At 39.1% G+C, this 22,025-nt stretch overlaps 3 protein-coding genes across 7 annotated transcripts; all 3 read left to right on the forward strand.

Annotated features, from left to right (window-relative positions):
* The first annotated feature begins 4,298 nt into the window (after positions 1-4,298).
* LOC131304014 (probable methyltransferase PMT9) lies at positions 4,299-8,886 on the forward strand. 2 transcript variants are annotated; one of them, XM_058331108.1, is made up of 8 exons: positions 4,299-4,764; positions 5,212-5,376; positions 5,521-5,703; positions 5,814-6,408; positions 7,005-7,117; positions 7,247-7,467; positions 8,177-8,510; positions 8,596-8,886. In XM_058331108.1, the coding sequence occupies exons 1-7, from the start codon at positions 4,519-4,521 to the stop codon at positions 8,490-8,492; spliced, it is 1,839 nt and encodes a 612-aa protein (XP_058187091.1). In that variant the 5' UTR covers positions 4,299-4,518; the 3' UTR covers positions 8,493-8,510; positions 8,596-8,886. The 2 variants fall into 2 exon arrangements, with proteins under 2 accessions (XP_058187091.1, XP_058187090.1); XM_058331107.1 differs by having other exon boundaries at positions 4,300-4,764; positions 8,639-8,886.
* A 945-nt stretch (positions 8,887-9,831) lies between these two features.
* Positions 9,832-17,289, forward strand: LOC131303760 (uridine kinase-like protein 5). 4 transcript variants are annotated; one of them, XM_058330752.1, is made up of 16 exons: positions 9,832-10,081; positions 10,708-10,907; positions 11,446-11,554; positions 12,802-12,893; positions 13,214-13,283; positions 13,437-13,552; positions 14,013-14,109; positions 14,204-14,316; positions 14,952-15,146; positions 15,249-15,332; positions 15,429-15,489; positions 15,664-15,724; positions 16,016-16,109; positions 16,198-16,270; positions 16,365-16,447; positions 16,541-17,289. In XM_058330752.1, the coding sequence occupies exons 3-16, from the start codon at positions 11,446-11,448 to the stop codon at positions 16,712-16,714; spliced, it is 1,422 nt and encodes a 473-aa protein (XP_058186735.1). In that variant the 5' UTR covers positions 9,832-10,081; positions 10,708-10,907; the 3' UTR covers positions 16,715-17,289. The 4 variants fall into 4 exon arrangements, with proteins under 4 accessions (XP_058186735.1, XP_058186732.1, XP_058186733.1 ...); XM_058330749.1 differs by lacking the exon at positions 10,708-10,907 and having other exon boundaries at positions 11,428-11,554; XM_058330750.1 differs by lacking the exon at positions 10,708-10,907.
* Positions 17,290-18,020: 731 nt separating this feature from the next.
* On the forward strand, positions 18,021-21,448 carry LOC131303761 (GDSL esterase/lipase At5g14450-like). The gene is made up of 5 exons (XM_058330753.1): positions 18,021-18,513; positions 18,816-19,025; positions 19,388-19,554; positions 20,008-20,281; positions 20,951-21,448. The coding sequence occupies exons 1-5, from the start codon at positions 18,264-18,266 to the stop codon at positions 21,205-21,207; spliced, it is 1,158 nt and encodes a 385-aa protein (XP_058186736.1). The 5' UTR covers positions 18,021-18,263; the 3' UTR covers positions 21,208-21,448.
* The last annotated feature ends 577 nt before the right edge of the window (positions 21,449-22,025 follow it).

A 22,025-nucleotide genomic window follows, 5' to 3' on the forward strand; every position in this document is an offset into this window, starting at 1 on the left:
CCCAAGTAGGTAGGGGTCCCCTGGTCCATTGTCCCAACTCCCACCCCACACTGCTGTTGACAGACAGCCCATTACTACAGAGCCGTTTTTAGGGACGGACAACACACACAAATGGAATTTGGACCCGTCAACAAGAAGAGCGGTTTCGATCATCTTTGTAAGACCCGAGACAGGTTCAAATTTTATCTGTGTGTGCTGTCTGACCCTAAAAGTCTGTCCTTGTATTATTTCCTAACTACTTGTATACCAATACTCTGGCCACGACGTATTCGACAGATACAAGATACAAGATGTAAGATGTATTCCTACAAGTATTTGAATAGATATTGGTTGGTTATGAATCGATTGGGTCCAATTCCAACTTGCATAAACTTCGAATTGTACCTCGTGCCGTTTTTATACAATTCCCATCCCAAATTGCTCGCCCCTAAGAGAAGTAGTGCAAATAAGTACTTTCAAGCATCATTTTTAGTTTCTTCATGCCCAATTAAAAAAAAACTTCATGAGATACTTAATACGGTGCAAAGAAATTCAAAAAGTTATAAATGGAAATATTATATTTTAATCTTAAAATTGCATGATTTTCCGTAAGAGTTCAGCAATTTGGACCGAGGGAGTAATTTATAGAGTAATTTTGTTTTATGTACTACAAAAAAAATTGTTAGTAGTATTATTACTAGTATATTATTTGGGTGTTTTAAATATGTTAATCATCCTTCTAATTTAAAAGAGAAAAAGAATAGTTTGAAGACTGTGATAGTGTTTAAAGGTTTTGCCGGATATGTGCTGAACATTTTGAATATTGGATTATTTACTATTGTGGGTCAGAGGATGCACTTCAATTATGTTATTAAATTGTTGTAATATTCATCACATGCACACGGTCGGAAATCAAGTGATAATTAATTTAATTTAATTTTTTAAGTCCGCAAATCGCGATGAAAATTACTGTTCTCTCGCTTTATTTATTAACTCCTACATGTATTGGCAATCAAATGGTTTTAGACTTGCCCAAAATAAAAAATCAAACGGTTTTAGACTTATGAGGATAGAAAAAGATCATCGTTGACCAAATTTAGATCATAAAAAAAAAAAAAAACTAAATTTAAAGATATGATGTTAAAACCCTCGAGTGATCTTGACACCTGATTATAAAAAAATTAAAAAAGCCATCCTTGAGAGATTTTTAAAAATAATAAAGAAAAAACCATCGTTGACCAAATTTAGATTCGATTGAAAAACAAATCAACTAAATCCCGAGACGTGAGTTAAAGTGTCCTGGACACCTGATTATAAAAAAAACTAAGAACATCCTTAAGAATTTTTAAAAAATAAAAAAAATTGGAAAATGATATAGGTATCGATAGCTTTGTGGGGAAAACGTACCGACCGGCAGCGTCCGACCACCGGATGGCCAATCCGAGCCGTCCAAAAATTCTAAAAAATAAACCGAGGGGGCCTTTATGGGAATCAATGGCATCCAATGTGTGTAAAGTGCTTGATCTAAACATCATATTTTTCGTGTATAGATCAAGCACGAAAAATATAATATTTAGATCAAGCACTTTACACACATTAAATGCTGTTGATTCTCACGCAAGCTCCCTCGGTTTTTTTTTTAGAATTTTTGAACGGCTCGGATCAACTGTCCGGTGGCCGAAGACGGCCCAAAACAGCCGATCTGTATATTTTTCCTACAAAACTATCGGTACTGATAGCGGTGCTCAAAAAATTTAGACCATTCATCGTTCAACGGACGGTGGTTGGAATCCCCGCAGTCGCTACGCCCTTTTCCATAAACGGATAAAACGCGTAGATGAATTCTATGGTACAAAGGCCTTTTCGCTTCCAACCACTCCTTCTCTGACACATCATGCAAAAAGTCAGTTCCATCATCTGCTATTGATAATTTGATAGACATGCATGCGGTCAAGTTTGCATTTCGTTTTGGTTCACCTCACCCTCGCAAAAAGCGTGCGAAATTATTGTGGGAGGAGTTATAGAGATTAGTTGGAGGTGTGCATAAACTAATTCGGAAGATCCTGCATAAAAAAGGAAAATTTATATAAATGGTCTTCATGGTTTCACCCGAGTCTCACTTTTGTCTTTCAAGTATTAATTGACACTTTTTTAATCTTCAATTTTGGTTTTTGTAACAAATTGATCCAATTGATAACTTCTGTCAGTCAAATTACAACAACAACAACAACATAACATAACTTATCTAGTTCCCAATCATTGGGGGGTATGGGCGGGGGATGAATGGAGACAAACCTAACCTTTGACAATATATGCACAAAGTGGCTGCTTTCAGAATACCCATTAAAACAGTGACCCCCCTAAACCTCCAAGAATTGAGGAGTTACAAGAACGTTTTGTTGTAAAACTATACCCCCAAATCAAAGCTAAATGATATCAGAAAGGGCAGACCTAGAGACCCAAATCAATTTATGTGCACAAATTAGAGGAAAAAAAATTAGATTGATGTCAGTTTAGACGTTGCATTTCGTACCAAGTTGGTCCAATTGATAACGTCTGCTCTCAATCTGATTTTCCCGTCCAGTTTGGCTAACAGACGTTATCAATTGAACCAACTTAGTACGAAAACCAAACTTGAAGGTTAAAAGAGTTGCAATTGATACTTGGAGGACGAAAATGAGACTCGGGTGAAATTAGGAGGATCATTTCTATAAATTTTCCTAAAACAATTGCATTTTGTAACATGAATAAGGCTCCATTCTGTTAAAATTCTTATTTTTTGAGTACTTATTTTTCACTTTAAAAAACATATAATATATTATCTTTAATTTAAAAAACAAGTATTTGGCGGATCGAGGTCTAATTATGCTTTTAAGCTTAAGACTTACAATTTACAAAAAGGAAAGCGGTACAATTTATTTCACGCATTCCTCCATACATCTGATCAAACAGGTTTCTCTTTTGCGGATCAAAAAAAAAAAAAACAGGTTTCTCTTTATAGCAAAAAATATATTTCCGCGTGTTCCGCGGGATGAATAATCAAGATAATGGAGTAGTATATGTTTTTGGGACCCGGGGACCCTGCCGAGCGGCACCCCTGCCGAGCGGGTGCCGAGCGGCCAATCCGGCCGTTCATCTCGGAATCAACGGCCCGAATCGAAACATCTTTTTCCTTTTCTTTTTCTTTTTTTTTAAATTCGTTCGGTACCTTTACATCCGGGCCATCCAAAACACTTTTGGACGGCCGAGATGCGCTCGGCACCGCTGCCAAGCACCTCTGCTTGGCAGCATCTCCCAATCCATGTTTTTGGGTCACAAAGCGTAGCTGATCCAGCCGAAGTTCTTGCACGGAGACTTTGGTCGGTTTATTTCGGGCGGTGATTTTCTGGATTGGGAGATGCTGCCAAGCAGAGGTGCTTGGCAGCGGTGCCGAGCGCATCTCGGCCGTCCAAAAGTGTTTTGGATGGCCCGGATGTAAAGGTACCGAACGGATTTAAAAAAAAAGAAAAAGAAAAGGAAAAAGATGTTTCGATTCGGGCCGTTGATTCCGAGATGAACGGCCGGATTGGCCGCTCGGCACCCGCTCGGCAGGGGTGCCGCTCGGCAGGGTCCCCGGGTCCGTGATTTTCTAAGCTATTCAGCGACGACGATAAAGACGCCTGAAGGTAGATCCGTTGGCGATCTTGCGAAGGGAGTAAGATGTGGTGGTGATCCTCCATCTACTCACCGTCATGAGCGAAGACTGGGTCCGATATGAAAGCTGAGCGGCTTTTGTGTTGTACTGCAGTGGAGCATTTTGTTTTGTTTTGTTATACTTTGTTTTTCATAATAAATAGGAGGAAAATGATTTTGGTACTTCACTTTTTTATGATGACATTTCAAAATTTGTCTTTTAGTGTGTCTTGCTATGTAGTAGAGAGTATCATTTTTACACTAAAAATTAAATTTTGAAGTGTCATCGTAAAAAAAAATGAAATGACATTATTTGCCTAATTGGGATGATCTTTTCTTAAAAAAAATAAAAACGGTCTTGCTATTGTTAGCCCACTGGACCGACAATAAACACACTAAAAGATAAGAAAAATATGTATCTCTGTGTACTTTTTACACACCTTAATAAACATTCACAAACTTATTATTGTTAGCTCACATTTTAGAATTTTTCAAATAAAAAAGGAAAATGATTTTGTCACTTCCTTTTTGTTAACGGCACTCCCCTGCAAATATATTTTTACACCAAAAATATACCTGCAGGGGAGCGCCGTTAAAAATAAAAATAAAAAAAAAAAAAAGAGTGGCAAAATCTTCGCCTATAAAAAAAACGGCATTGGCCCACTATAGAGAACAGCAGTTCGACGGCCATCTTCACACTCCTCTCTCTCTCTCTGTCTCTCTCTCTACAATTACATTCTACATAAGCTTCTTTGTACGTGATTCCTTGCTTGCTGTTTCGGCAATGGATCTGCAACTAGGGCTATAACTCTCACTAAACCCCTTTCCTTTCCCAACTCACCCCATCTGCAAAACGCCCCCCAAAAAATGAGGCAGAAAAGCGAGCTCCTCACCACAACTAAGCTACTCAAGTACGTCCTGATAGGGCTAATCGTTTTCCTCGGCTTGATTTGTCTCTACTCCGGTTCGTCGGTTGCCCCCGGCCTGCGGAAACCCGGCGACGACGTGGACGACGGCGCCGATCCTGTTAGCAGCCGGTTTGTTACGAGACACGATTTCGACGAGTTGTTTGACGACCAAGAGCATAATCCTGAAGTCCCCAAAAGTATACCCGTATGTAATGAGTAATCATTTGCAGAATTTGGAATTTTTTTTAATGAGCATGCATTACTTGTAAAAAAGTTCAATACTTTAGAACACAACTGCGTAGTGGTAAATTTTAAAGAGACAAATTGGTTTTCCAAAATTTGAGTAAAGATTGAGTCTTCCTTGAGTTGGAGCAAAAAATTAAGTAAAAGCTTCATTGGATATGAAGTATTTCATATGGGCAAACTCAGATTTGAGTGAAAACTTGAGTGCACTGCATGGTTGAAAATTCCAAAACACGAAATAGGTTCTCAAAATAGGATTTTTTTCTTGATTTGAGTCGAGTACACCACAATTCGGTATAGAATTAATTCAGGGAGTGCAGCGAATCTTGAGGGTTTTTACTCAAATTTTGAGTTTGAGTGAGAAAATGGGCAAGGGAGATGCTCTAATTGGTCAAATTTAATGTTTCAGATATGTGATAGGAGGTACTCAGAACTGATACCATGTTTGGATAGAAACTTGATATATCAGTTAAGATTGAAGCCTAATATGACGCTAATGGAGCACTATGAACGGCATTGTCCACCGCCCCAACGGCGTTATAACTGCCTTATTCCCCCTCCAAATGGATACAAGGTCAGAAATCACTCTCGTTCTTCTCCTCTTGTTTTTTTTTTTTTTTCCGTCTTCTCTTATCCCTGTTGTTTTGGTGAGCACTGTTAGTTGTTTTGTAAACTGTTTATACTTTTGACACATTTGAGATTATTGTTAGAATTCCAGATCCCAATCAGATGGCCAGCAAGTAGGGATGAAGTGTGGAAGGCAAATATACCGCATACACATCTTGCACTGGAGAAATCGGATCAGAATTGGATGGTTGTGGATGGGGACAAGATAAAGTTCCCCGGTGGGGGAACTCATTTCCATGATGGAGCTGATAAGTACATAAGTGCTATTGCCGGGGTATGTAATCATTTCTGAATTGAATCGCTAAAATGTACTATGTTAAGTATGTTTGCATGTTGCGCTCGTTGTCTTGGTATAATGATACTTGAATAATCGTACTTGCACAGATGCTTAAGTTTCCTGGTGATAAACTTAGCAATGGTGGAAATATTCGCAATGTCCTTGATGTGGGTTGTGGAGTTGCAAGCTTTGGGGCATATCTTCTTCCCCTCAACATTATAGCCATGTCTCTCGCGCCTAATGATGTTCATGAGAATCAAATACAGTTTGCCTTAGAGAGGGGAATCCCATCTACTCTAGGTGTTTTGGGAACACGTAGACTGCCTTTTCCAAGCCGATCATTTGAACTTGCCCATTGTTCTCGATGTAGAATTGATTGGCTTCAAAGAGGTGGAATTCTTTTGTTGGAACTGGACAGGTTAATACAACCAGGGGGGTATTTTGTGTACTCTTCTCCTGAAGCGTATGCACATGATGCTGAGAACCGAAGGATTTGGAATGCTATGTATGATCTTCTGAGAAGGATGTGCTGGAGAGTTGTTTCAAGGAAAGAGCAGACAGTTGTATGGGCAAAGTCACTGAGTAATAGCTGTTACCTGAAGAGAAATGAAGGGACCCACCCTCCATTGTGCAGTTCTGATGATGATCCAGATGCAAGTTGGAATGTGCTGATGAAACCGTGCATCACCCCATATTCAGCCAGTAAGTAGAAATGGTAACTGCAGATTACTGATGCAAGAAATGAGAATTACAATGCAAGATGACAATACATACCAAATTTAATGGTTGTTATGACTCATAAGTTAACGGTTGTCATGGTTGAGATGGGCCCTGCTTCTTCCTCATGAATCTGTTGTTACTTCTGAACGTAATGCTGCGCAAATTGCTCGTGAGAATGGCAGTCTCCTGGAAACGTATATAGGTTATAACGGTTTATTTTTCCAGGCCCATTATTCATGTTTGGAAAGTTCATTGATTTCAAGTTTTATGAAAAATGACCTCCGGTCACCAATTACGTAGATTGTCAGCATAATTTACCTGGAAGTTTGAGGTTTCTCTTAAATAGTTGGGTAGTTGTTACCAGCCAGGACAAGTCAGCATTTTTGTTTGGTTGTTGTCATTTCCTTGTTTTTCCAGGGATTAGTTTTGTTAGGGCCGGTGACTGATGTTCGCCATCGTTGTTGTCACCGTCATCATTGTCTTATCATTTCTTGATTGTTCTGTTGTTCTTTTCCTCTAGTTATTATAGTTTTCGATTTTCTTTTGTTGGGTTTAACTTGACACACATTTGAAAACAGAGATGCACAGAGAAAAAGGGAGCGGTTTAGAACCTTGGCCAAAAAGGCTTACGGCGGCTCCTCCTCGTCTTGAAGAAGTTAATGTTAGCCCTGATGAGTTTCATGAAGACACTGTAAGCTCCTTGAATGGCAAGAAGACAGCATGATTTGCATCATTCCAGATCACGTGCTCTCTTTCTCCAATTCTTTTAACCATTTGTTGTTAACTCAAATTTTAGTTGCTAAGAAATTTATGTATGCAGAGCATATGGCATTATAGAGTGACCGAGTACTGGATGCAGATGAAATCTGTTATACGAAAGGACTCCTTTAGGAATGTGATGGACATGCACTCAAATCTTGGTGGATTTGCTGCTGCTGTCAAAGATAAAGATGTTTGGGTAATGAACGTTGCTCCAGTTAATTCGTCATCCAGGTTGAAGATTATATATGATCGCGGCCTGATTGGAACAGTCCACGACTGGTATGTATTACGTGATTGTTACATGGAGTGCCTTATGCTTTGAATGTTTGTTATAATGGTAAAATTTCCATGTCTTCGAACATTGCTGCTCTGTTCTGAAATTCAGAACATGGCTTCCATATGCCTTGAAAAGATAATACTAAATAGGTGATTATTGTAATGAACGTGGAAGACTGTCGGGTCACTAAAAGAAACTATCTTTCATTTCAAGTTCTGGGATATACAACAGTCTTTGTCATGACTCATGAGGATGGAGATAAAGATGAACTCTGAGGTTGAATAAGTAGGAGACTTGGTCTTGTGTGTCTCAATGGATGAGTGGCTAATTTGGCATGGCTATGGTTGATTGTCATCCCAGATTTTCATTTTTCGAAATCAAAGCAAATGTGTCTATCTCTCGAATTACGATGTCTTTTGGATTGTTCATATATGTATAAAAATTAGTTATGGGAGCCGAAAGAGTCATTCCCGTTTCTTGGTGAAGGAACCAAGTTCAAGCTTGTTTTTACCTTTCCTAGTTTGTTTTTCTGACCTGGTCTTTGTTGCATACAATTGTTTTAGCATTCCCTTTCCATGCTTGTGTTCCTTTAGCCCGTTATATATATGGAATCGGCATAGAGTAGAGAACTAGATAAGTAATTGTTCTCACTACTCTCCAAACTGCTACAAATTGTTTTTTTGACAAATAAGGTTAGTTTTGTTTTCCCAGGTGTGAATCATTCTCTACATACCCTCGCACCTACGATCTCCTTCATGCCTGGACAGTGTTTTCAGAGATTGAAAGTCGTGGCTGTAGTGCAGAGGATCTTCTGATCGAGATGGACCGTATCCTACGGCCCGAGGGCCTTGTCATCATAAGAGACAAGCCTTCCGTCATAAACCATGTGCGCAAATTCTTGACTGCTTTAAGATGGGATGGATGGTTATCAGAAGTAGAACCAAGGATTGATGCACTCTCCTCGAATGAGGAAAGAGTACTCATTGCAAGAAAGAAGCTTTGGGAGGACGAGGCTGCAATCATGTGAATAAGCTCCCTTGTTCGGGTATATACGTTCGCCTTTTAACATGCGTTCTTAGTTTTTCCGAACTTTCATGTAATATTTTTCGTCTCAAATGGGTGTATGACAGCACATCTAGGAGTACATTGACATCGCTTTGGTTGCTTTTGCAGACGAGGACTCCCTCCCTCGCTCTGGCATTTGGGATGACATTGAAGATACAACATAGAGATATACAACTTTGGGGTTTGCAGTGACATAGAGATACAACTCTGGAAGGCATCGACAAGTTTTCCATTCAGTATCTAGGGCATTTTGTATATTTATTTGGATGAATTTCAAGAAACTATAATTTGATTGTTCGTTTAACCGTTGGTATTTACTACCCCAAAACTTATATAACTTGAATTAAAACAAAACATATCAGGCTTTCGACGTGTTTTGGGGAGGCGGTCGCGGGTTGCCCAAACCGGCTAGCTACCCTAAGCACCAGTGGCAGAGGTGTCATGGGGACTGGTAGGGGCGGCCATGGTACCCCTTGTCAGTTTTACTCAAGTCACGTCTCACATGTAAAAGAAATCTTGTGACGTTCTTTTCAGATAACCAAAATAATGGGACCGTATGTGTGTTGTGTACCCATTATGGAGCCCATCTCGGGTTTTGTTATTCGATCAGAACGGTTCATTTTGCTCCTCTCGATGAATAAAAATAGTCACTTCACTTCGATAACTGTTTGATTGGCAAGCATTCAATTTCAAATTTAAAAAAAAAAAAATCTATAGTTCTTTTTTCCCCCCAAAAAAAAATACATTCTCAAAACGTATGTATGTATTGATGTCAGATCAATCCGAAATAAACGGTTGGGATCAAATAATGAGACCCGGTGTGAGCTCCATAATGTGTTGCACACGCGAAAAACTATTTGGTGGTCTTGGGGCACTGCCAAGTGGTGCACCACAAATTTCTGCGGGGCCTAGTCTTATGTGTATGGGCCCCATAGAAATATGCAGTGAATAAGTGTGTCGGTGTTTGAGCTCGTTTACTAAACAGGCCAAAAACTTGAGTTCGAGCTCGGCTCGAGCCTTAACGAGCCGAGCTTAGCATTTACTAAAAGAGCTTTTTTAATCGAGCTGAGTCTCCTTTAATGAGCCGAACTTTGGTCGAATGAGCCGAGCTCCACTTGGATTGTTTACTAAACGAGCCGAAAACTCGAATTCAAACTCGTGCGAACTGTTCGGTTTGTTTACCGCCCTAACAGCCACAAAGACCATTGAATAATTACTCTTGATGCACAGCTCACACACTGCTCCCAACAAAAACCGAACAGATGGCTGTAGCAAGCGGTTACGTATATCCCGATCTATATGTACAACTACTTCGCGCGCACCGCCCCTTCGTGGACGTATGATCATCAGACACGTGTCAACATGACACATGCCAAGCGTGTTCCCGCTTTTTCCGTTTCTCTTCCAAATCTCATTTCGCTCGTATCAGGCGTAAATAACAGAATCAAGATCCGCCCTCTCTCTCTCTCTCTCTCTCTCTCTCTCTCTCTCTCTCTCTTCATATCACCCTCGATCCGAGCTCCAATGCCAGTTATCTCAACTGATCATCTGGTAATCCTTCTCAACGTTTTGAACTTGTGAATATCTGTAAGTCTGTACGTAGGAGCGGCTTCAGAATTTTAGTTCAGCGGTGACAAAAACGTGAAGAAAATCTTTGCAGACAAACCTCTATGTGAAACAAACGTATATTTTTGGTTCAAAATTAATTGGCTTAATTTATTTTGTTTTGTTGAGCTATATTATCTAATTATTCATATACATTAAAGTGAATTTTCTTCCACATTGGCTACGTTTTGGATTAATTTAGTGCCGAGAATGTCAAAGCAAAATTAAGTTAGTATAAAAGAAAACTAAATTATACGTAAAAATACAAGATCTTAGTGTACCCTGTCTGTTCAAATGCATGTATGAATTATGATTAGAGTCTTATAGATGAACGCATCAGGAATGTCGGTTTATTGAATTGAATTTGAATGTGTATATGGAAGCTGAGTAGGGTATTTAGCTTGATAAAACGATAGATGTGCTTCTCAATCGCTCATTGAATGAGAATAATTGATAGTTACATTTCAGTTCCTAAGATGTCTGAGAAGGTTCCAGAATTCGGGATCAAATCAATTAGATATCACATTTTTCTTTTGGCTGTGTGTTTATTGCTATTTGATTAATGTAAATAGGGCTAATAAGCCAACCAAACCGAGCCGAGCAGCAGTAATTGTTCAACATTGATTTGAAAACTTAACAAGCTTCAAAGATATATGTACAAGCTTAGTTTGTTTATGAGGGAAGCTGATCTCAAATGAGTTTTAACCAAGGGGATCTTGAGTAGCTTGAATTTTTTGCAAAGTAAGCTGATCTGAAATGAGTTTTAACCAAGGTGATCTTCAGTAGCTTAAATTTTTTATTTCATTAAGTTGGGATTCCATAATCACATAAATGAATCGAAGCTGTGCTCTATGCCTCTTTCACTTCTTTTTCAACCTTCACACGCCCTTGCGTGCTTTGATTCTTGTGCTTGCTTGTGCTCCCTTTTTTTTGTCTGGTTATGCATCATAAGTCAAACAAACCAAGTAGTAACTTGTTCGAGCTTTGTTTGAAAGCTTAACAAGCTTCCAAAAATGGTCTAGCTTGGTTTGTTTACGTAAAAATCCATGTCGAGTGAGATTTTAACAAGTAAACACGAGCTAAAACTCAAGCAGTTTAGTTCGTTTATCAACCCTGATTTTAAATTCTTTTGTTCTTCATCCATCATTCCCAAAATTTCGTGATACTTTTTGGGTGAATTTTGAATTATGAGGCCATTGATTGTATTTGTAGAATCAACTATTGAGAGTACATTTGGCATACAGTTTCTTGTATGCTAATGGAATGCCTTGTTTCATCGTTTCAAACTTCAGTTTTTCTTGGTGTCACAGATGGAGTCTGAGATGCTTACTGCATTAACTGATACCATCAAAGATCACTTCACGATCAAATCTGAGAATGGCTCCGAAGGATTCTCACATAATCAACCATTTGTAATAGGTAAGTACATGCATTTGCGTGCATTTTCTAGGATTGTGATGAAACCGTCATAATAGATATCATTATCGCTCTTACATCTCCTGTTTGTCATTATTAGTTTCTGCATTGACTGAGAGGACTACCTGATATGATTTCATAAATTCGTAGGCATAGTAGATTTTCAGCGTTCACCATTTGAATGAGGTTGAGTTTAGAAAAAAGTGTTGTGATTGACCAATGACCATGATTTCAGTGTGTATATGTTAGAGGCTCAGAGGCCTAGGAATGAAGTAAAGTAAAGTGGCTTTGTTCAGAAAAGCACTAGAACACAGATAACTCGGTTGTATTCGTAGAAGTATGAATATTGTAGATGTCACGCCTCCATGTCTTCCTCTCTTAATTATCTTCCTTCACAAGAACTTTGATTTTACACGCTAACACGGTGAACTGTATGACTAACTGGGGAGGAAGAGATTAATGGTCTCTGTAGTGGGTAGGGAAGTCCAAACTGATCAAAAAAACTGAAGGTAGTACTAGACTACCCTACCAATATATGCTATTTAACAATGGCTTCTCGTTCTTAATGATGGCATTGTCAGTTGTGTGCAGTGTACTTGGTACAGATCACGCCAAGGTGATTAATTGGCTAACTCAAACCCTATGTCTCATTCTAGAGATCAGTACAAAGTACCATGGATGTCTAGGGGGGAGCAAATGTGTAGGCTTGAGTTGAAAATTGAAGCTTCTTGAAAAAGTGGAATTTGATGTTTCTAACACTTAGCTGATAGTTCTTGTCTATCAGACACTCCAGAAACGCACTTTAATGAGATGAATCTCTTATATGAGCAATAGCCTTGAGCTGTATCAATTACAAAAAAAAGACCTTGATCAGTATTTGGAATATACACGTCCTACAAAAATCAAGTATGCAGTGGACACTTAACGAACTTTAATGAGATGAATCTCTTATATGGGCAATAGCCTTGAGCCTATCAATTACAAAAAAAAGACCTTAATCAGTATCTGGAATATACATGTCCTACAAAAATCAAGTATGCAGTGGACAATTGCCAAAGTAGGAAAGAATATAACAGGGATGAAACACGAAGAAAAATCCAGTAGCAAAACAAATAATTGGAGCAGTTGTTGTGTACATGATGTTTTTATGTTATTGTTCCAAAAACTAGTTTCAGTTTGCTGTTTCATTACCTTCGTTGTCATTTCACTTGGGCTTAATATGGGAACTTGGGTGGTTTGTTAAACTTAAGGTGTTGCTGGCGGGACTGCATCTGGAAAAACAACTGTTTGCAATATGATCGTTTCTCAGCTCCGTGATCAACGGGTTGTTCTTGTCAGTCAAGTACTTTCCTGGGTCTCTTCTGGCTGTAATTACTATTTAAACCAGATATGAAATTCCACCTCTATTTGAGTAAGAATGGGTTTATTAAGAAAATTCAACAAAAACTTTGCATAAATGCTCCTTCTTAAATTCATCATAAACTTTACATTATTCAGCAAATTGTGGGAAGGGAGGAATAGGCTGTACCTTATTTGGGGTGATATTTCTCTTTATATAAATGACTATTCACTCTTATATTACATCTTACACATTTTGGTTGGATACTTGGAGTGCACTGACGCAAACTTGTGTGGATGGAAATAAAATTGTGATCCTTGCAGGATTCATTTTATCACTTGTTGAGTGATGAGCAATTAGAAAAGGTCCATGGGTACAACTATGACCATCCTGGTAAGAATCATGTGCAAGTTTTTAGTTCATACGCCAAAAACTTTATGATCTGCATAGAACTAAAGATAGTCTCATCACTCATGTGCCTCCTGGAGTTTATTAGACATCTGTACATTGCTTTGTCGTGTCTCTTGACATTCTGGATGTTTGCAGATGCCTTCAATACAGAACTTCTCCTTTTATGCATGGAAAACTTGAAACGTGGACAGACAGTCAGAATTCCAAACTATGACGTTAAGAGTCATAAACACATAGAACCAGCTCGAAAGGTACCAACTTCCATTTTCATAGGCAAATCTCCTTAGTGTAAGAGATTTGAAAGAGATCTATATTTTTGATATCTAGACACGATTTTTAGGCATAATAACTTGAACCATTAATAGCCATACTTCCAACCAAGCATTTCCCTTATCTGTGGAATTACATTGGTAATCTTGTGAGGTTACATTTCTTGCTTCCCAATATCCATCGCACAGATGTTACGAGAGTGTACTTCAGCCATAGATTTGGAGGCAAAAGAACAAAATTTAGTATCAAATTACATGGAACTGGAGTTGCAAACAACCACAAGCTAATACTAGTTACTTCATAAGACGTGATGCAAGTCCATACTCTTGATTCCTATAATTGGCTTTATGTCGCTAAATCGTCTCATCATTTCTACGTCAGCAATAAATCTTCAAGGGAACATATGACTCTAACCAATGGTGTCATTACAATCAAATGTAGGTTAACCCCTCAGACGTCATCATTTTGGAAGGAATTTTGGTTCTTCATGATCCGCGTGTCCGTGATCTCATGAACATGAAGATCTTTGTTGACACAGGTTCTTTTTTGACCTTTTTAAGCTGGATTAGATTTTGCTTGTGGTTCTGATTTTCAAGCTTGAATTAATAATTTTTCATGTCGTGGTCTCTTAGGCAATAACCCCCATTACCATTTCATCAGTGCAGATTCTGATGTGCGGCTTGCGAGGAGGATACAACGTGACACAGTTGAGAGGGGAAGGAACATTGAAAATGTGCTTGATCAAGTCAGTGTACTCCTCTAATAGTTTAATGACCAAACATATTTGACTACTTTGTAGTCCTTTTTTGTCACGTCATTGATGAAGCATGCTCTCTCCATTTGGTCCTATTAAAGACTGAATTCTAGTCATGCCTTCAAGTGGGAAGTCTAATGCATGTTGCGGTTGCTTCAATTTGAGCAATCTTGTGTAAAATGACAATGTCATGGAAGATTAAAAAGACACATTACCCATAATATGTAGACATCCAGCTTCATGCTAGCCAAAAGATTTACGTCTTTAACAACGAATTCTCATGGTGCTTAAAACTGCTTTGTCAAATATCCTTTTCTTTCTCTTTTTCAATACATGACTTTTGTTCCTCGGTGTCTAGAAAATTAACATTTAGTAGTAATGTATAAATTGAAGTTAGGCGCGCAAGGGCCTTTTAATGCTAATCAGGTGGTGGATGCCAATTTACAAGTTACGAACAACTCAGTTTACAGGCTTATGCATGTAGAAAATATTGCAAGATACTGAATGAGATATTACTGCTTGAATGTTGATATTTGTAGCTCCATTCTCTCTTCGAAATTGTCATATTTGAAGTGCTACAACGAGCACTCATTTCTCCTCACCAACCAACAAAATCTGATTTGCAGTACACTCAATTCGTTAAGCCTAGTTTCGATGAATTTATACTCCCGTCAAAGAAACACGCAGATGTCATCATCCCTCGAGGTGCAGATAACGATGTTGCAATCGACCTGATAGTACAACATATACAGACAAAGCTTGGACAACATGATCTTTGTAAAATATACCCAAATGTTTTTGTTGTACATGCAACATATCAGGTAACAACTTTGATTTCAACTTTGAAATTATATGTTCTGAATTCTTGTAGGAAGAAAGAAAAACTGGAAACTTGATTGATGTTTGTTTCACCTTTGCTGCAGCTACAAGGGATGCACACTCTTATACGTGATGTCAGAACAACAAAACATGATTTTGTTTTCTATGCAGACAGACTTATTCGTTTGGTATCAAAACTGCAGTAATAATATCCCATTGACTAATTATTCAATTCACCTCCAGGGCATGATGTTGTATAATGTGGTTGTAAATTGATGTTTCAGCTTGTGGAAAATGGTCTAGGCCACCTTCCTTTTACTGAACAACAAGTCATTACTCCAACAGGTACCTTTGCATAATTTATTTACTCATTCAAAAGTTCAAAAATATTTAGGAATACCAGATACCTAACCAACTATTTCCCTGAGATTTGCCATCTTGTATAAATTTGTAATGCAAATTCTTCGAAGGAGGTGGTTTTATTGGTAAAATAACTCATTTCCCTCTGACTATTTGCAGGATCAGTATATACTGGAGTTATTTTCTGCAAAAGGTTGTGTGGGGTATCAGTCATTAGAAGGTATTTTTGTCTCCTGTAATCTAGTGAGTTGTTAGCATTAAGAACTTGCATCCAAGGTTATATACCTTTATTCGATCAATAAAGTAAAAATAACAAAGAAATGTGGAATGCATCTTTAATGAAAGATTTATTTTGTGTGAAAATTGCCTCATCCCAAGAGTTGAAACCTTCTGATCTGGCACAAATGGTAATAGTTTCGTCGTTTCAGCTATTGTGGTATCTATTGTCATTGTAACAGTTATGGGAAAACCTCAAATAAGTGAACTAACAGCTCAAGTTTCCTGAGACTAGTGGGGAAAGCATGGAGAATGCACTGAGAGCATGTTGTAAGGGAATCAAGATTGGCAAAATTCTCATCCTTGGAGAAGGTGACAATGGCCGGCAGGTTCGTGGAACCTTCTAAAATGTTAATGTTAATCTCTCTCTCTCTCTCTCTCTCACTCTCAGATTTTGTTCCTGTAACAATGATGTAGTTAATATACGAGAAGCTACCAGCTGACATTTCTAGCCGCCATGTGTTACTGCTCGACCCAGTTCTAGCTTCAGGTACAAGCGAATATGACTCGCCACAATGATCAAAATATATGTATGTTGCATACATTTGGACATAACCATTGCCTAAAAAATTATATGTCACCAGGAAATTCTGCAATCAAAGCTATTTCTCTGCTGTTGAGTAAGGGTGTAGCAGAATCTAGCATCATCTTTCTTAACCTCATAGCTGTAAGTAATTTCTCCAGATATTTTGAAGTCCTAGACAACCCGTATTATATCTTTTTCTATAACAAAGTTGTCAAATTGTGAATTACTACGCAGGCCCCTGAAGGAATCCATGCTGTTTGTAAAAAATTCCCAAAGCTAAAAATCGTGACATCGGAGATTGACACTTCACTGAACAAGGACTTGCATGTGATTCCGGGCATGGGGGAGTTCGGAGATCGCTACTTCGGAACGGATAATAGTTCTGTTGCCAATTGTGACGACACATGAAATTAATTTTTTTTTTCTTTTCCTCCATTTAATAGCAAAGGGAAGCTGAGTAATTCATTTTTGTTGAGGGTCTAAATAAAGCATCATCCTTGGGAGAAAGAGTTTTATAATGTGAATATTTTTTGGAGCCTTTGGTGTTGTGAACAAGTAACTCGGCTTAAAATTCTGGTTAATTGGATTGTAATCTCAAAGTGCTATTTAAGGATTAAAAGCTTACGTATCATCGTTTTATTGGTTCTGTGAAGAAAAGGGGATAACACGGAACCTATATAGAATGACGTGTGTGGATCTTACATGCATCGTGTGGAATCCACGTGCATTGAACATGAATGCAATATGATAACACAGTTGAAGGAAGTGATGTAGTGTTCATACAATAAGGACAATTAAGTAAGCTCAAACTTATATGCTCAGATTTGGAAATTGCTATGGGATGCAATCTCATCCAGATTTACATAGGAGAAGTGTCACAAGAACCAAACTGAACCTTCTTTCCATGATTGCTGCTCAGTGATGAACCTTTTAAGGTTTGATTCAAATTCCTCAGGAACAACTAGTTTCTCCGATTTTACGCCCCAAAAAACACAATTTTTTTACAGATTGCTGCGATCGACTGCATGGATACATGTTTATAGCATGGGTTATGGGAACTGGAGGATAAAAGAAAGAACCATTGATTTATGTTCGATTGTTTTTCACAGAGACCAACCTCCACTTCTCTTCCCTTCTTGTTCTCCTTACGAGCAGTGCATAATTTGCCAGTATCAGCATTGTTCAGATAGATTCCGTCAAGTTTCTTAGCGGCTACACCACGACAAGGGAGTAATTTATAACGAGATATGGAGTATTTTTTGAAATTTTCCAAACGTGAGAGGGCAATCTATAGTTTTCAGAAACCTTGAGGGTGGTTTCGGTGGTTATCCTAAAACCAACAAATGTTTGTGGGCTGGATCACATCAAACTGTACGAAAAAGGCATCAAAGAAAAGCAAACCAAAAAAACAGTCTCTCTAAATCATAAAAGTAGAAAACCTAATAAAGTTATAGGGACCGAAGGTTCCCGTATCGAAATCGCACCGACAGTTGCACCGGGTCATCTCCAGCCACCAATCAAGCACCTTACACACATCGAATGCCTTTATTTCAGCGTGGGCTCTCTCGTTTTTTTTTATTTTTAAGATTTTTAGACGGCTCGAATTTGCCGTCCGGTGGCTGAAAATGGCCCAACGCAGCTGTCGGTGCGATTTCGGCATAGGGACCGTCGGTCCCTATGTAGCAACAAAAAAGGCCACTCTCCTAATTGTGGAAAGGTGAAGCAGTCTAGTGCAGCACAGCACATGATTGTCATAGATTTTTCTTCTTTTCCTTTGTCCCTTTTGCACCCTTTTCTAGTTAGTTTACCTCAAATATCTTCCTCTCCCCAATCTTCTTTCTATATTCAGGAAACTGAATATCTGACCGACCTATCAATCTGTATACATATATGAATGAATGTATGTGTGTGTATGAGTGAGTGACTAGGTTGATATCATTAACTCTGCAAAAGGAAAATGGGTTCTCCCAAGATTGTGGTGGTGGGCATGGTGGTGGTGGTGGTGTTGGTGGTGACTATTGGAGGAGTGGAGGTGATGGATCTGCCGCCGTGCGAGTTTCCAGCAATTTACAACTTCGGCGACTCCAATTCAGACACCGGCGGTATCTCAGCAGCATTTGAGCCCATCCCGGCACCTTACGGCGAGAATTACTTCCGAAAACCCGCCGGAAGAGATTGCGACGGACGTCTTGTCGTAGACTTCATAGGTACTACATCCATTGTGTATGTACATTTGTGTGTAACTTTCTTTTCTTGCAGCATGGAAAATACTTTTCTTCTTGTAAAACTCTCATGCGAAATAATCTACCGGATGATGTGACAGTGACATTCTTGTACCTAATTTCTATGGACACTTCGTTTTAAGTTTAAATAATAAGTAAGTCCCAATGCAGCAGCCTCATTGTTTTGCACAGAAATTCTGTATAATTCTTGAATTTGTGTATCACTAGTCTTGCAGGTAAATTGTTACTAGGAATGTTAAGGCTAATGGGTCTTATTGGGTTTGCAGCTGAGCACTTGAGACTGCCATATTTGAGTGCATACCTCAATTCAATTGGAACCAACTTCAAGCATGGTGCAAATTTTGCCACAGGAGGTTCCACCATCAGGCGCCAGAATGAGACCATCTTTGAGTATGGCATTAGCCCTTTCTCTCTCGATATCCAGATTGTGCACTTCGATCAGTTCAAATCCAGAACCGGCGATCTCTACAGCCAAGGTGGTCGTTTCTTAATCTACCCTCAATGTTTGGCACAGAGATATTAGGAAACAAATATGTTGGAAGCCGTTCAATGTGTGGGTCTCACGTGCATCGTGTTGTACCAACATACATCGAACGGGTCCAATCACGTTTCTATTTCCTTCACGGCCAGGAGCAATTCTTCACGGCCAAGGCCAAAAGCAATTCTTGGCGGCCAGGAGCAATTCCTCGCGGCCAAGAGTGCACGTGAGACCCACACATTGAATGGCTCTGAACATATCTTTGTCATGCGTGTGCATGGCACTGTCCCTCATCTATACTTAGAAACACAAGATTTAGCTACACCCTAGTTGAATCCATTGTTTTTTTATAATTTTCAGGCAACTCTGATAGAGACAAACTGCCAAAGCAAGAGGAGTTTTCTAAGGCTCTCTACACATTTGATATAGGGCAGAATGATCTTTCTATTGGTTTTCGAAAGCTGAGTGATGAACAACTCCGAGCCGCAATGCCGGACATCATCAACCAGTTTGCCTCAGCAGTCCAAGTATGTTAGTACTTGCACTCAATCTGAACTACTTACCACTGAATCAAACAGCGTGGCAACTCTCATAATAGATGTCTTGTTTGCGTCATGCATCGTTACAACATAGAATAGAAACTGGTACGGGTGTATATCTAGGGGGATGCATCAGAACTCTAAATGAAGGGCATGCGGCAAAAAATGGTGTTTAGCATAGTGTCAGGAAAGACATTTTTACTCATCATAGCACTTTTATATATAGGAGAATGTATGTACCAAACTACAATAGTAACGTCAAATTATAACAAGTGCCCGATAAAAATAAGTGGACACACCCCACACCGTGTCCAGGTGCCAAGTGCCAAGTGTCAGACATCCGCTGGGTACTTGAGCCCTTTTGACGAGTTCATGTAACATTCATCATATTTGCCTGCTTGATTGAATGAAATATACCAAATACATGTTTGTTTGTGACAGCATTTGTATGAAAAAGGGGCAAGGGCATTCTGGATACACAACACAGGGCCCATCGGGTGCTTGCCAGTGGCTACCTTCTATATCCTCAATCCACAGCCCGGGTTTCTGGACCAGTATGGGTGCATTAAGGGCCAGAATGACATGGCTGTGGAGTTCAACAGACTGCTTAAGGACAGAGTCAACAAGCTAAGGGCAGAGCTACCCCTTGCTGCCTTGACATACGTTGATGTTTATACTGCAAAGTATGGATTGATTAGCAACACCAAGAATCAAGGTAACAACAAACACTCATCCCGTTGAATTCTCATTTACCAATCACTATCAATAATTCGATACAAAATGACATGGAATCTAGCAAAGGGACGGGAACGCTTTGCAGCTGGTTTCAAGCATGACCTTCGGGAAAGAGAGCTTCGTCCATAAGGCCAATGTTGGAGGCTCCATTTCGTACTATGTTTTCTTCTTGTGTTGGAGATGGAAACGGTGAAAGCGTAGTAGTATATAGTGATTTAGTGCTTCCTCCCTTTAAGCACGCTAATATCGTAATAACACTAGTTAAAGGTTGAGTGGAGCCGACCAGACCCACCTTGACCGTTCATTTGTGAGACAAAGTTGGGTCCACCATTTCGTCACCTCATCGGTCGGGATCACCACTTGCAAATGCCATGGTGGCGCTAAGGGAGTACTGCGGCAAAACATGGAAAATCTCATCATTTTGTATGAGTTTTCAATTTGTCTGGAATCAATTATGACATATTCGATACATCAATTTGATTTTGGGGCTTCTTGAAATTGGGTTTATTTCAGGAAATATTTTCTAAAACAGCTTCGTAAGCAAGTTTTTCATATCTCCGAGAAACATAAAACGAAAACGGTAATGCCACCCAGAAATAAACTCAAAGCCATGATTCTAGTTTGACATATTGCTGGTCATGGTAAACAGGATTTACAGACCCACGAAAGGTCTGCTGTGGGCATCACGAGAACTATGACCATGTGTGGTGCGGGCAGAAGGCAAGCATCAACGGGACCCAATATTATGGTGCTTCATGTGCAACTCCTTCAACATTCATTAGCTGGGATGGAGTTCACTACTCTGAGGCTGCAAATCACTGGGTCGCTGATCGCATACTCAACGGCTCTTTGTCCGAACCTCCTATTCCCATCACCCATGCCTGTCACAAGAACCCAAGCCTGTAATCGTAGCAGAGTATGGAAGAGTATCAAGTATCAATAAAATCTCATTGGGGGAAATTTGGTTGTTCCAACCTTTTTGGTAGTAGGATTTTTCCATTGGAGAGAACCATGTGTATGTGAAACTCTCTTTACAATTTTCCATTAGTATCGATCGGACAAGAAAGGACACGATGAAAACAGGTAAACCAATATCCTGTCCTGAAACTCCTTGCCAATGTTTCAAATAAAATGTTTTTTTCTGAAATGGTGGTTCTACACTTGATCGCCATAAAGCAAATATCCCTGTTTAATTGTGGTTTTCAATGAAGGATTTCCTGCACTTATTGTAAGTTGTAACTGGAAAAACTAAATGCGTTTGTATTCAACACAATGGTGAAATGGCAAGCAAGAGTATGGTAAAGGTCGGTTCCGAACCGACCATCTACTCCAAAGAACTAGCCTAACATTAAGAAAGGTGTTGGACTAGTGTTATTAACATAACAGGGATAAGGGGAGGTTACAGATTACCAATTTTTGCCAATTACCCAGAACCACATCTCCTATTCCTGCCAATTAAAGGGCACAAGCCCAGTACCACCTAGGACAAAAAAAAAACTATGTGGTTGGTATCTGTAATACCTTGTTTTATTTTTTTTGGCCAAGTATATATTCATATATGTATCATTTTCCTAAAATCAATAAAAAACAAATCAAAAAAATCTGGTCTTTCGCTTCATTTTATTTTCCAATCTTTTCTCTTGTATATCTTCCCTCCACAATCCATACATTGCAATAAACGCACGAAACCCTTCTCATCGTATACGTCGATGGAAAAAGAAAAC

This window comes from Rhododendron vialii, chromosome 10a, assembly GCF_030253575.1.
Source record: "Rhododendron vialii isolate Sample 1 chromosome 10a, ASM3025357v1".
NCBI lineage: Eukaryota > Viridiplantae > Streptophyta > Magnoliopsida > Ericales > Ericaceae > Rhododendron > Rhododendron vialii.